General features: G+C 38.2%; 2 protein-coding genes across 5 annotated transcripts; both read right to left on the bottom strand.

Moving 5' to 3' along the window:
* Nucleotides 1-2,097: 2,097 nt before the first annotated feature.
* On the bottom strand, nt 2,098-8,178 carry LOC103960386. Of its 4 annotated transcripts, XM_018650686.2 has the most exons (4): nt 7,879-8,178; nt 6,883-6,983; nt 6,101-6,253; nt 2,098-4,939 (listed from the first exon to the last, which is right to left on the bottom strand). In XM_018650686.2, the coding sequence occupies exon 4, from the start codon at nt 4,877-4,879 to the stop codon at nt 2,114-2,116; it is 2,766 nt and encodes a 921-aa protein (XP_018506202.2). In that variant the 5' UTR covers nt 4,880-4,939; nt 6,101-6,253; nt 6,883-6,983; nt 7,879-8,178; the 3' UTR covers nt 2,098-2,113. The 4 variants fall into 4 exon arrangements, with proteins under 4 accessions (XP_018506202.2, XP_018506203.2, XP_048435655.1 ...); XM_018650687.2 differs by lacking the exon at nt 6,101-6,253; XM_048579698.1 differs by lacking the exons at nt 6,101-6,253; nt 6,883-6,983.
* A 2,430-nt stretch (nt 8,179-10,608) lies between these two features.
* On the bottom strand, nt 10,609-11,804 carry LOC103960425. Its single transcript, XM_009372896.3, has one exon. It carries the CDS (start codon nt 11,577-11,579, stop codon nt 10,821-10,823), a length of 759 nt encoding a protein of 252 aa, XP_009371171.2. The 5' UTR covers nt 11,580-11,804; the 3' UTR covers nt 10,609-10,820.
* Between the last annotated feature and the right edge of the window lie 700 nt (nt 11,805-12,504).

Here is a 12,504-nt window from a genome sequence, read left to right as displayed (position 1 = left end):
CATTGCCATTCCATCACTCGGATAGCTAGAGAGAAATCGATCCCGGAATTCTGTGGTTGTGAGTCTTGTGACTGTGAGAAGCAGAGCTAGTTTACTTGTATGATTGCATTAGGAGGTCCTGTTTGTTTTGTTGTTTTAACTTTGCGGTTATGTCTGCCTCAGGTTGGAATATCTGTAGCCTGTTGATTGCATGCTTGCTCAGGCATTCGCATTTGGTGCTTATGATTTTATCTTTCTTTTGGTACCTCAGTCCTGACAAATCAAAAAAGTTTCATCCATCCCACATCCACGAATATACAGGCGACAAGCTGCTAGCGCATCTGATATATATATTCTCCTCCATCCGTTATCCGTTATCCGTATGACGAAGTGCACGCCCATCACATTTCATCTTCAAACTTGTCATCGATTGTATGGTTCCATTCGGTGTCTACTGGTGGCCTTTGCAAATTGCATGGCAAAATTTGTTGGACAAATGCCTGCATTTGGTGATGGAGGATCTGTAGCTCCGGATCTCATATTCTGTGCAATATTTGTGTGCGGTGAGGCTGAAATGAGAAGGCTGTCAATATTATGGGTACCCAACGTACATCGGCAAAAAGTTTAACAGATATGAGACTATATAGCTAGGAAGGAACAAGGGATGCCGCGGCAACTTTGGTGTATCGTCCTCTGATGATACTGACTTCTCCCAAGTGCAGAAGGTTAAGATCTCTTCTCCTTGAGGCACATTTACACCTACATCACATATATGTGGTTGACAGGTGCCCACATTTTGTGCTCCCCCAAGCTTACTCTAATTTTCAGCTTTCGGATGAACGATTACCAGAAGATGAAACGGGTAATGGCCTGTGTATAGAATCTTGATATTTGAGTCTGTCAACTGTTCCCTACTCTCCATCCCTAGCAGTATGGTATTTTGTAAGAAGGTACAAAAATGAAACTGCATCCGCCGAGAGTCTGTGAACTGTTGGAATATTTGCAAGAAATCTAGGGCGTGTGATAAAATGTTATAACAAGGGGGTGGTTGTTATGCACTTGTACTCAGGATCTTCAAGCTTAATTTAGGAGCAGAACCAAAGGAGGCGAGGTTAACGATTGCTCCCTCGATTACTGGTGACGTTGCCAACAGCAACATACTCATTCTCCAAGGTCTTTCTATAACTAACTAATCCTCATTTACTTTGATTCTGTGAATACGCTAAACTCTTGACGGCTGAACCTTTAAGCTGAATATCGTACGACGAGTTAAGGAGAAATTGCATGTTTGAGCTGAACGTAAATGATTAATTGGGTTCTTTGTGTACAAGAATTTGTTTAGGATTATAATTGATTCTCCACTCGATACAAGAAGGCAAACTGATACACTCTATGAGCTGCTCGGGTAAATGTTGTAGGACGAAACTGCAAAGAATTAGAACGAAACCATGAAAAGAGCATGTAAATCTCCTTCACCATACGGCATTACAATCCAACGTAAAACAATCATTTTGGGAAGGAAACTGCAGAGCTTGCAAGGAGCCAGATTCAAGGACACAGTGAGTTGAACCAATATCGGAAGCGAAGCTGAAGCTCAGCAGATGATGCCGGAAAAGCTCGCATAATAAACAACAACGAGCTTGCACGAAAATCAAAAGGGCTAACAAAGAACGGAGACCAAAATGCTAAAAGTGCAGAAGGCAAATTGCGTATCATTGTTCTCGTCGTTGAGCGACCCTTCCCCCCCAGGGCCGTGGCATATCATTGTTCCCATCGTTGAGCGAACAGCAGCCCTGTCGTTGCCATGGATGCACATGTGTGAAATCTTGCGTTTGCTTGAAACAACCGTTTTTTTTGCAGCAATTCGAAAGCATGACGGTTTGCTCACTTTCAACAAAACTTATGAGAAATAAAAGATAAGAATTGTATCTTTCTTTTCCTCTTAAACCTGCTTCCACTTCTCAATTCATCTTGTACAAGTGAAATTTTACTCGTATCGATAACATCCACCTGCGTTCTTCCACTCATCGTTACTCCAAAACTAAAGCCAACAAGAACAAGTCGACAACGGAGGTTTAAAGAAATGGAAAGAAAAAAATTGCAGGAACACGAAAAAAATTCAGAGAGTAATGTATTAGCTATTTGATTCAATATGGGAGCGGAATTCTTTGTACAAGTCAAAACTGTTTTGCCATTCTACAAATTGTTTCTTCAATACATTATATGCACTCAATTCCTTCTGCTTAAACTTCATGTCAGATGCATCAAACTTCAACTCTACTGGACAAAGATCATCAAACAGTTCCAGTCCGACGTTATCCTCACTACCGTTGGGAGCAGGATTCTTCTCAGACACTTTAGAAATTACGGTGTCAAATCTGTCATCCTTAAAGACAGATTTGTCCCCGTATATGGTCCATTGGAGATCCTGTACCTGCAACTGGCTGGTATGAAAAGAAAGGTTTCGGTTGTTGAGTGCATCTCCATGTCTCTCTCCATCATTAGCTAGGGATGCCGCTTGTTCATCAACAATCTCAGGGTCCAGTTTAGAAACAGTCATTTCACTGGCGACCTGCATGATCTCATTACAGCTGCGACTAATTTCTACCTCTACTGAAAATTTACCTGACTGTTCATCTTGCGAATTCAGACACCCATTGCGAAGTTCATGAAGTGTAAGCAATATAGGAAGAGGAAGAACTGGACCGACAAGGGCATCACTGGGTTTCACTTTCTGTGACCACTTACTGCTGCGGCATGAAGGCTTCCTTAAAATAAAAGGAGGCAACTGGGATTGGTCCGGTACGGCAGAGAATTCCAAAGCCGACCTCTTTTCGTCCACAAGCACTTCAAGGATTTCAGGGTAGTTAGAAAAGGCCAGTTGCAGAAGTTCCATTGGTAATTCTGACCACAATCTCTTCAAAACAACTTCATGTATGCTTGCTGGCAAGCTGATGTCATTTAAAACACTTGTGACTGCAGGAGATGATCTAAACTGACCAAAACCACAAGCCCGTAACTTTTTACATAAAAGCTCATGGTATTCTGGGCTAAAAAGTTCTGTCCCTTGAACAATCTTAGAGGGAACTTTCATTTTTGTATCTAAGACTTCATCAAGCTTATCATTTAGATAAGCACAGAGGTAGTCCAGTTTAAGGTACTTAAATCTCCTAGGGAATTTGTATTCCTCATCAGCTAGGGAATCCAGAAAATAATCCTTAAAATGCAGTGATTCCCTATGCGATTCTTCTACCTTTTTTACAGGATCCCACGATGCACAGTATCTCTGTAATTCTAGCTTCCCTGAGGACATAAGCCTGATCAATGTAAAACCACCGAATTCATCTGGCTCAGAAAGCAGAGAAGACAATTCTTTGTTTACAATGCCAAAACCCAAAACTATTTCTTTCTTCTGTTGCAAATTAACCCATTCAGGAAGAGCGTCTTTTACAAACTCTTCTCTTAATATACAGTTTCCACAATGACACTCGTGGCCCGGCAGTAAAACATCTGAAGGTAGCTCCCATGCATAAAATGACTTCCGAAGTTCTGCTACTTTGGAAGCAACTGATCCTACTGGAGTTGGGAGGGAAGGGCCATAGCAAAAGGTATTAAACTGACAATTCCAAAATGACCCCATCACAATGCAAAAACCTGAGTCAGAAGCCCACTTATACATGTCCTCCCTCGAGTGTGACCTCAATTCTGACAGTCTAAACACATCAAGATAGCTTGGTTTATCAAGGCCATGAGCCCATTGCAACACCGGCATCAATGGTTTGCGCACGTCACAAAGAAGTAATAACATGTCAGAAGCTAAAACAAAGTGAAAATCATCAGAAGCAGTTCTTGAAAGCACAAGGAATTGCTCCTTTTCAACCGGGACATACATATGCAACATCTCAATCTTCATCAGACAAGTCACGCTACATTCATGGGACCTCAAATCAACTAAGAAAACTGCATCCGAACGCGCAACAATCAAAACTCTAGGATGCCAACTGAATTCACAACTCAACCACCTATAATTTCTTGAAGTACTCGAAACATCGCCATTATCCCATACTACTTTCAATCTGGTCCCTTTAAACTTAAAATTATGGGTTTTCGGACGAGACTCCAAATCAAACAAAAACAAAGCACCATTTTCTAACAAAACCACACTCTCTTCCTGTAAATGTGGACTCCAAGAGGCATGTACAACACAGCAAGTCTTGAAAACCTTACTGCCCAAGTAATTTAAACTAACTTTATTACCCAAATTCGAACTTGTATCTCCAACCTTTACAGTAAACCACTGGACAGAGTGCATAGTAGAAGCCAACAAATACCCAATTGTAACAGAAGAACCATTACCTCTTGAACTTGAAAACCCAGGAACCGGGTTCACTGAAATCCTCGAAATCCGGTAATTGGACGGACCCCTCAAACCCAAAACCTTGCCGCTTTCATCAGCTTTGACACCAAAGGTCGAATCTTTTAGCACCAACTGCAAGAACCCAACTTGGTCAGAGTTCTGGCCAGTGGGGAAGAACACAACAATGGAGTTAATCTGCGGGCACTGGAGGAGCTCAAGGCGGTTGAGGAGGAGGGAAGAGACGACGTCGTGTTTGTGGTTGTGGGGGCCCAATAGAGAGGCGATGGAATGGGAGGTGGAGGGAAGAGGGGCGGAGTCTGAGGAGGAGGTGAGCAGGAAACGGGGGAGAGAGAGGTGGGGTAGAGGAGGGAGATGGGGGAGGAGGCAGGAGGAAGAGAAAAGGACGGCGGCGGAGTTCGGTTTAGGGTTGAAGATGAGGGGACCCAGGATGGGTTTAAGTGAAGGGTTTGAGAGGAGGAGAGGAGGCTTGAAGACTGATGAGATTGGGAACAGAGATTTCCATTCCTCTGGGATTATGTTCATGTCCACCGTTGATTGATTGATGGACCGATCAATCAGTTTCAAAAGTCCCTCCAAACGCTTCTGCAAAATTAGAGAATTTTTTAGGGTTTTAAACTCGTAGTTTACAGCAACTATAAATCATTTCCAAAAAAGGAGACAAAGTTTGGATAACAGCACATAATAATGAATTGATATCAAAATCTACCAACAGCTTAACTGCATTCACAAACACATATATACATAATTTGCTTCTGAAAATTCCATAAACCACAAATCAATACATTCATCTAAATAATTCAAAAATTAACAGAACAGCTAAACCAACATGGTAAAATAAGTCTTTAAGTTACATTAACATTCTATTTACTTTACATCAAGAGCATATGTGCAATCCAAAGGGGAGATTTCTAAGTTAAAGTTATATACATTTCCAAAAGTTTCCCACATTGATTAGCCGTTCAGTTTGCACCTGCATTTTACTAACTCTACGTTTAAGAGTTATATGTACAACCAAAAAAAGCAGATATCAACGATTAAAAAAACTAATACACATTCCTAATTTTCTAGGAAGATAACATCATGACAGAATATTCTAAAACAATATGAGAGCATTAACATGCAAAAACATTCTAGGAAGGAATAGCAACACATATAGTCTTCATACAGATAATCTTCACAGAAGACTGCAAATTAACATGTTCCATCTAAAAAGGATCACCATAGTCTTCTTCCTGCCATTATGTTCACTTAGTCATACCGTGTACTAAAGTACAGACACGACCAATCGCATAAGATATGACTTGAAAATGTAATAATATTCAGATTAAAAGCAACCAGGTTCCGACCACAGCGATATGCCAAAGAAAATATCATTCAAGACCACAGCATACATCCCATCTCGTCGTTCCAAAATTTGTGAAAAAAAAATCAACTGCAATCAAAATTCAAATGCCAAAATTGTCCAATAGTGTTTTAAAAGATTATAAATTTTTTTAACTTAATCAATTAGTTTAGTTTCAATGACCTCCTCAACATTTTGGAAAGGCAAGAACTTTGCCCAGAGAGCCAATATCTGTCTACAAAAGCTCTACCTCAAGTAGGCAAACTCCCAAAATAATATGAAAATAACCCAAACCCATAAACCCTTCCAAAACCCTAGCAATCGATATAAATTTGAAACCAAGAAAAATTGGGGGATAATCAAATTTACTTGAGGAGATGAAGAGGGCAATTTTCGCTTACCTTCGGTGAGGAGGAACTTGTAAAACGTGGTGGTGGATGAAGTTGTGGCGGCGGCTGTTTGGATTTTGGATGAGCAGACAGCGGTCTGGGTTTTGGGTTTAGAACGATGTGGAAGAATATGGTGGTGAAGGAAGAGGTGTGTGTCGATTCAAACTGGAGCAAGACGGAAGAAGCAAAAGGTGCTGAGCAATGAAGCCGCAAGTTTGTGCATACTCTACTTTTTTTTCTCTCTAGCAAATCAGCAATAGTGAAGAGGGGGACTAGCACCCTATACATATTTGTAAACACCTATTTGTCGATTTTTCTTCCAAACTTATAAGGTCAAGTGATTTTTCAGTGTTTTCGGCTCCGGAACACTAGGTGAAAGGGCTGGTTCGGTATGAGATACCGAACCGAAATCCTTGTCCCGATTCTCAAACCGAAGTTTTTGGGAATCCTAATTTCAAGACCAATTCCAAACCAAATTTTCAGGAATTCTAAAATAGTTTTGGGCTTTTAGGCTATTGGACTAAAACTTGACATCTTGGACTAAAATTTAACTTTCTATATTGAAATTCAAATAAAGGAAAGATTATTAATCAATTAATTAACTCCGGCACACCAACGCCGTCTCCACATTTTTAGATTTGCTTTTATTATTATTATCTCTATATAATTCTTTCAAGATAAGGCTGACTGGCTGTGACTGTGATGTATGGCCAAACAAATTTCAAATACGTGAGATGCCTCCCATTGCCACAGGAGACAGAAAAGAAAAAAAAAACTGAATAACTTGTTATTACCTGTGATTTATTCACAAGGTCCTCTTCTTTCCTGTAAAAGGAGGCAGCTTATGGCTTCTCAGTTATGATAGCCCCACTGGTAAAATCCATGGCAGAATTCCCTAAATCATCACACAAAGGTGCACCTTAGTAATTTTACATATGACTCATTTGACTACTTTTGGCATACTCAAAGCAAACAAAGTAATAGAAGACTTAACCGTAGTCACCCTCTACACCCAAGTTCGAATCCCCCTCCCCATAGTATATATTAGATTAGAAAATCGATCGAATACAAATAAAAGAAAAACAAAGTAATAATTCATGTTCTTTTCTTAAACCATACCTGCTATTATTTGATAAAGAGAATGATCTAGTAGTTTTGTGCACAATCTATTTAGCAAAATGTGCTTGGTGTGCTAGACACAATGTCTCCAACTCTTGTAGAGAAATTAAAGGGGTTTCTCATGTTTCTATTAGAATCGGGCACGCTACGTTAGGGATACATAGAAAACACTCCTGATTTTAGTTCATTTAAATGACATTAATATTTGTAGTTTTATAGACTTTCAAATGCACGACACAATGACTGCAATAGGATAAATAGTTCTCAAAATAGCTGCTGGAAATGAAATTAAAGAACAGAGACCAATATATTGGTGTTGTTTCCATATTCATATCGACTTTCTTTCCTGTTTCTTATATTTGAGAACAAACCAACTTGTAACTTCCACCCCATTTCCTCTTTATAATTCAGCTGCCAATGGGAATCAAATTACCAAGATTGATAATTATAGTGTAAAAGGACTCATCCTTCTGATCTATACAAAGCAAATGAAAATCACAATCCGCAAAAAGTTCTAAACGTTGGTGAGAAGAACATGTTTAGAGGGTAGAAACGCTAAAATTTCTAATACTATCGTTCAGCCATTACATATCTTCTACCTCCATATCAGTTCCAGGTGCTAAATTTCACAAACCCTAAATTTCAAACCCTAAATTAATTCCAAAATTTACCTGGAATCTGGATGAAGAAGTCGAGAGAGATCAGAGAGGTGAGCGGCACCGGTGGCCGTGGCTCTGCCTCTGTGCCATGAAGGAAGGCTCCTCCACAGTGAGGAGGGTCCGAGGGATGAGAAGTCGAGAGAGAGAGAGAGAGAGAGATCAAAGAGGTGAGTCACTTGTGTGATGTGGGTGTGACCGGATTCTGAGGTGAGGTTGTCTGAGGTGAGGTCGAGTCGAGAGACGGAGAGAGAGAGCGACTGAGCTGAGTTCTCTGAGGGTTTGAACTTTGATTTGTATTTATCGGTTGAAATTAAATCTCAACTAAATCGGACGGCTGTTACAATTTTAAATATATATTTAAAATTAAATAATATATATATTTTTTTCGGTTCTGACGAATGAAAGTGTAAGACCAATTCTCATACCGAAAATTTCAGGATCAGTTCGGAATTGGGTACTGAAATTTTTGAGATTTTTAGTTCAGAATCGGGATTTTTTCGGTTTGGTTTGGAATTTTCGGTAATTTTTCCCACCCCACATCACATCCTTGAAAGACACTTGAAAAAATAAAGGGGCTTTTAGATCCAGGTCCAAAATCGTAGAGTGTTTTTAGGAGTGAGTCCAGTTATCTAATTATATGTTTTTATTTCTTTTATACTCATTTTATATTTTCTAAAAATATTAAAAATCAATTAAAATCTTCTAATATTATGCATTTTCCAACTCCAAGAGAATATATTTAATATCTTGTAACAAAACTAAAATAAATTTATCTGCAAAACATTCTACCCTAACTCAAGTAACAAATATATGAATGTATATAATATACCTACACGTGAGATATGAAACCTAATTAAAGGGTAGAAAAAACATAACATACCTACAAGTAAGACACATTAATCTGTGACAGGTTGATTATAAAAAAAAATCTGTCATATAAGTAGATAAATATAATTAACCTGTAATATAGGTCGATTACAAAAATTAAAAATAAAATCTATAAATGGGGTTTAAAGTAGGAGGAAGAACGAGAAATAACAAAAAGATAAATAAAAAGAAATAAGCAAAGAGATAATTGGAAAGAAATTTGATTTTTATAATAAATCTTATCATTGAACAGATAATTATTGATAATTAAATAATTAAATATAACAAATTGGACTTATTTTAATAAACTGGACTATTCCTACTATTGGCTCAAAAAATTGGACTTATATCAAGTTTCCCCAAAAATAAATTCCTCCAATCATATACTGACATATATATGGGATATTCAGCCCTGTATTCCAGACATAGTAAAAAGTCTCCCGTTAACATTACCAATTTCTTCCTAGACTTTAATTTTAGTCCATTACCTCCAATTTCTCACTGCGGTTAGATTTTCTAATTTCCTATCTAACAATTCGTCCATCTTGATCACGTGATGTCCACTTGAGAAATTTATAAGGACATAAACGTTATTTAAAATGCAGATTGACTTTTATCTCAGTCTCCTCTTACTTAATACTCTATCTATTAAAATATTGAACAACAAAAACATGGTTTATGGTTAAATAGTGGTCATTTTGGTATTTTCGTTATAACATCATATTCGTCCATTTTTTTTGTTACTTCAAAATATCTTAATAATTTTGAATATGTTTAATTTTTGCAATAATGATCTAAAAATAATAAAATAAATTATACACAACTTTGAATCATTTAAAAAAAAAAAAAAAAGGAATGAGCCTTACTTGGTGACCCTTAGATATCTTATTCGATGGATTCTTGACCTAGATGAGGATTGATACCATACATGTCGCATTGTCGTTGTTCATGCGATCTAGCGAAATCCCCCTAAGTGGAATAAAAAACGAGAAAGGATTGACTCTTTAAGATGAAAAAGGAGTTCCTCCTCAAAGATACTTTGCGACTGATTTATGAAATTTTGCGTTAATAATTAGAACCGCTTATAATATAAATCAATTTATAAAGATCATCTTTGTAAAAAGTCAATAAAAATAAGAGATCTAACAAAATAGATAGATAGTTGGTAGTAACCCCTTGTCTCGCCTTTATAGACTCTCCTTCTCGTTTGCTTGCTAGCTCTTGTCTAAGCGACTCTTTCTCTTTCTAGGTTTTTACATGGATGAGATCGATCACATCTGATCAACGAGAAATTCTGACACCAATAATTTACACGTGAGTATTTTTTATCGAATTTGTTCATATGTTTTCATATAGTTTGATGACTAAACGATCGCGTATTTGTATAGAAGATCTTTATAGAGTGATTAATAAGAGGAGAGTTTTGATCATGAGCACGAAATCACGTAAATCTGAGTAACTCCTCATTAATCTTAAAGGGCCAAGTTAACTCCATTACTACTGTAAATTAACAATTTCTTTTATGCCAAATTTCATCCATTTATCATAAGTAAAGTTCTAAAAGACATTAGGTGTTAGTCGGGCGGTGAGCTAAGGTTTAGAGCCTACATAGCTCGGCTGGGACCTAGGCGAACTAGGCGAATTTAAATAAATTTATTATATATTGTATAAATAAGTGTGTATTTATACTTAAAAGACAAATAATTGTATACTTAAGTTGCAAAATAAAATAACATATAGATTATAAAGTATTAAAACATATTGAAAACATGAGAAACAAATATATAATGAGTGTTCATCTAAGTATTCAACAAGTCTCTTACATTTTATTGAAAAAATAGAATGCAAAATAAAAGTTATTGATTTTCTATTTAAGTGAGAGTTATGACCTAGCGGGTGTCTAGGCCAGTTTAGGCAGCTAGATAGACACCTAAGCGAGTCTAGGCGATCTTTTTTAATTTTCAAACGCCTAAGAACTAATCGTGACCGTGACCAACCACCTAACGCCTAAGTGGGGCTTAGGCGACGCTTGCCGGTAATTTTGACAACAGTGATTATAGGGTGAAGAATTGTTCCAAGAAGCATGACTATTGACTAGTACAATATTGCTCTAATTCTTCCTGGAGCTTCTGGATAATCATGTCCTTCTCAGCAATGATCTCAGCAAGTCTCCTATTCTCCTCCCTCAGCACCTCAAACTGACACACCACACTAGCAATCTGTGCTTCAATGGCCTCATCACTCAACTCAAAAGCACTCTCAACCACCCTAACAACACGCCACAAACTGGCCACAACAAGCAGCCCGCCACCTTTTCTCTCAAAAAACGCTTCTAAAAACAAAGCACCCATCAAAACAACCCCGTCGACCATGTACCCCGGACGCCTGAAAAACGTGGACATACCGAGCGCAACGGCCTGAGCCACCGTCTTCGCCGAAAGCAGGGCGAGAATAGCAATCCCCACCCAATGGTACCAGATTTCTTGTGTCCTACTGCTCTTGTTTAGTGGTGCTGTGTTGCACTTGGTAAATAAAGATGAGGAGAGTTCGAGGATGGTGAGGATGAGATCAGTAATCAGCAACGAAATGCAAATAGTATGAACAGGTTTGGACTCGAGGAAATTTGCCAAGTGAGTCCTCCATGGTGCTCTATTAACATTAAGGTCTTGAAACTGTGTGGAGTTGTTGCAGAGAAACTTCTGCCATTGTTGCCTTCTGTGCCAGCTCCTTGTGAGATGTTGGATTGAGGATTCAATGGATTCAATGGAGAATGATGAGGTGGTGGTTGTGAGAGGGCCAGGTGGTTGTTGTTGAATCTGAGATGATGAGGACCCTTTGCTTTTCATTTTTTTGGTTGATTGGAATTCTTTTAAGTTTGTGTTTGGTTGATTACGATGATATTTATGAAGGATAAGTTTTATGTTTGGTCCTTGTAGTTTGATTTCTTGTTCACTTGAGGCCCCGCCATTTCAACGTTAGCGATTCTAGTCATCTAGTTTTGTTTGGTTTGGTTTGACGTACTACGGGCCTATTTGCTTTCTTCTTGGTGAACTTGGGGTTCGGATGACTTCTCCTATTTTACTGCATTATGATAATTTGAGTGCCACTTACCTTGCAACTAATCCAATTCATCATGCTTGCATGCGTCATATCCATCTTGATTATCACTTTGTACGTGAAAAAGTTGCTATTGGTAGTCATCGTGTTTGTTATATTCCATCAGCTGATCAACGGGCCAATCTTCTCACTAAAGCTCTTCATTAGCCTCGTCATGGTCTACTTTGTTTCAAACTTGTCTCATTTGGCTCGTCCAGTTTGCAAGGGAGTTAGACTAGTATTAATTGCTTCGAAATCCTCTCCGTGATTGTAGCATGTAATATAGGAATGTAGTTTCTAATTGTAATAGGGTAAAATTCCTACCTCATTAGAGATTAATACAACCCTATATGCTTTGTAATAATTTTCACACGTCAATATAGTGAGTCATAATTCTACATAAAACCAAGGACTTGAATGCTTACTAAAAAAATTACATGGCTAAAATTGCCAAAATAAAATGTTCAGGTCTAAAATGATGAAAAGGTCAAAACTAGAAAGGTGACAAATGTGATTTGCTAAGAAGAGACATCCATACTTGAAGTGTAAGCTTTATATGCTTTGCGGTCACGTTGAATGCCATACCGCAGTTGTACTTGTATTGCATGCAACACCAGGAGTTTGGAGAATGCGTCAAGCATCGTGCACCGATCAAGCTTGAGCCTTTTTCAGTTT

This window comes from the organism of the source record quoted next, unplaced genomic scaffold (genome assembly GCF_019419815.1).
Source record: "Pyrus x bretschneideri cultivar Hongxiangsu unplaced genomic scaffold, Pyrus_bretschneideri_v1 Contig14, whole genome shotgun sequence".
NCBI classification, from domain to species: domain Eukaryota; kingdom Viridiplantae; phylum Streptophyta; class Magnoliopsida; order Rosales; family Rosaceae; genus Pyrus; species Pyrus x bretschneideri.
This window is presented reverse-complemented; position numbering and strand designations above follow the sequence as displayed.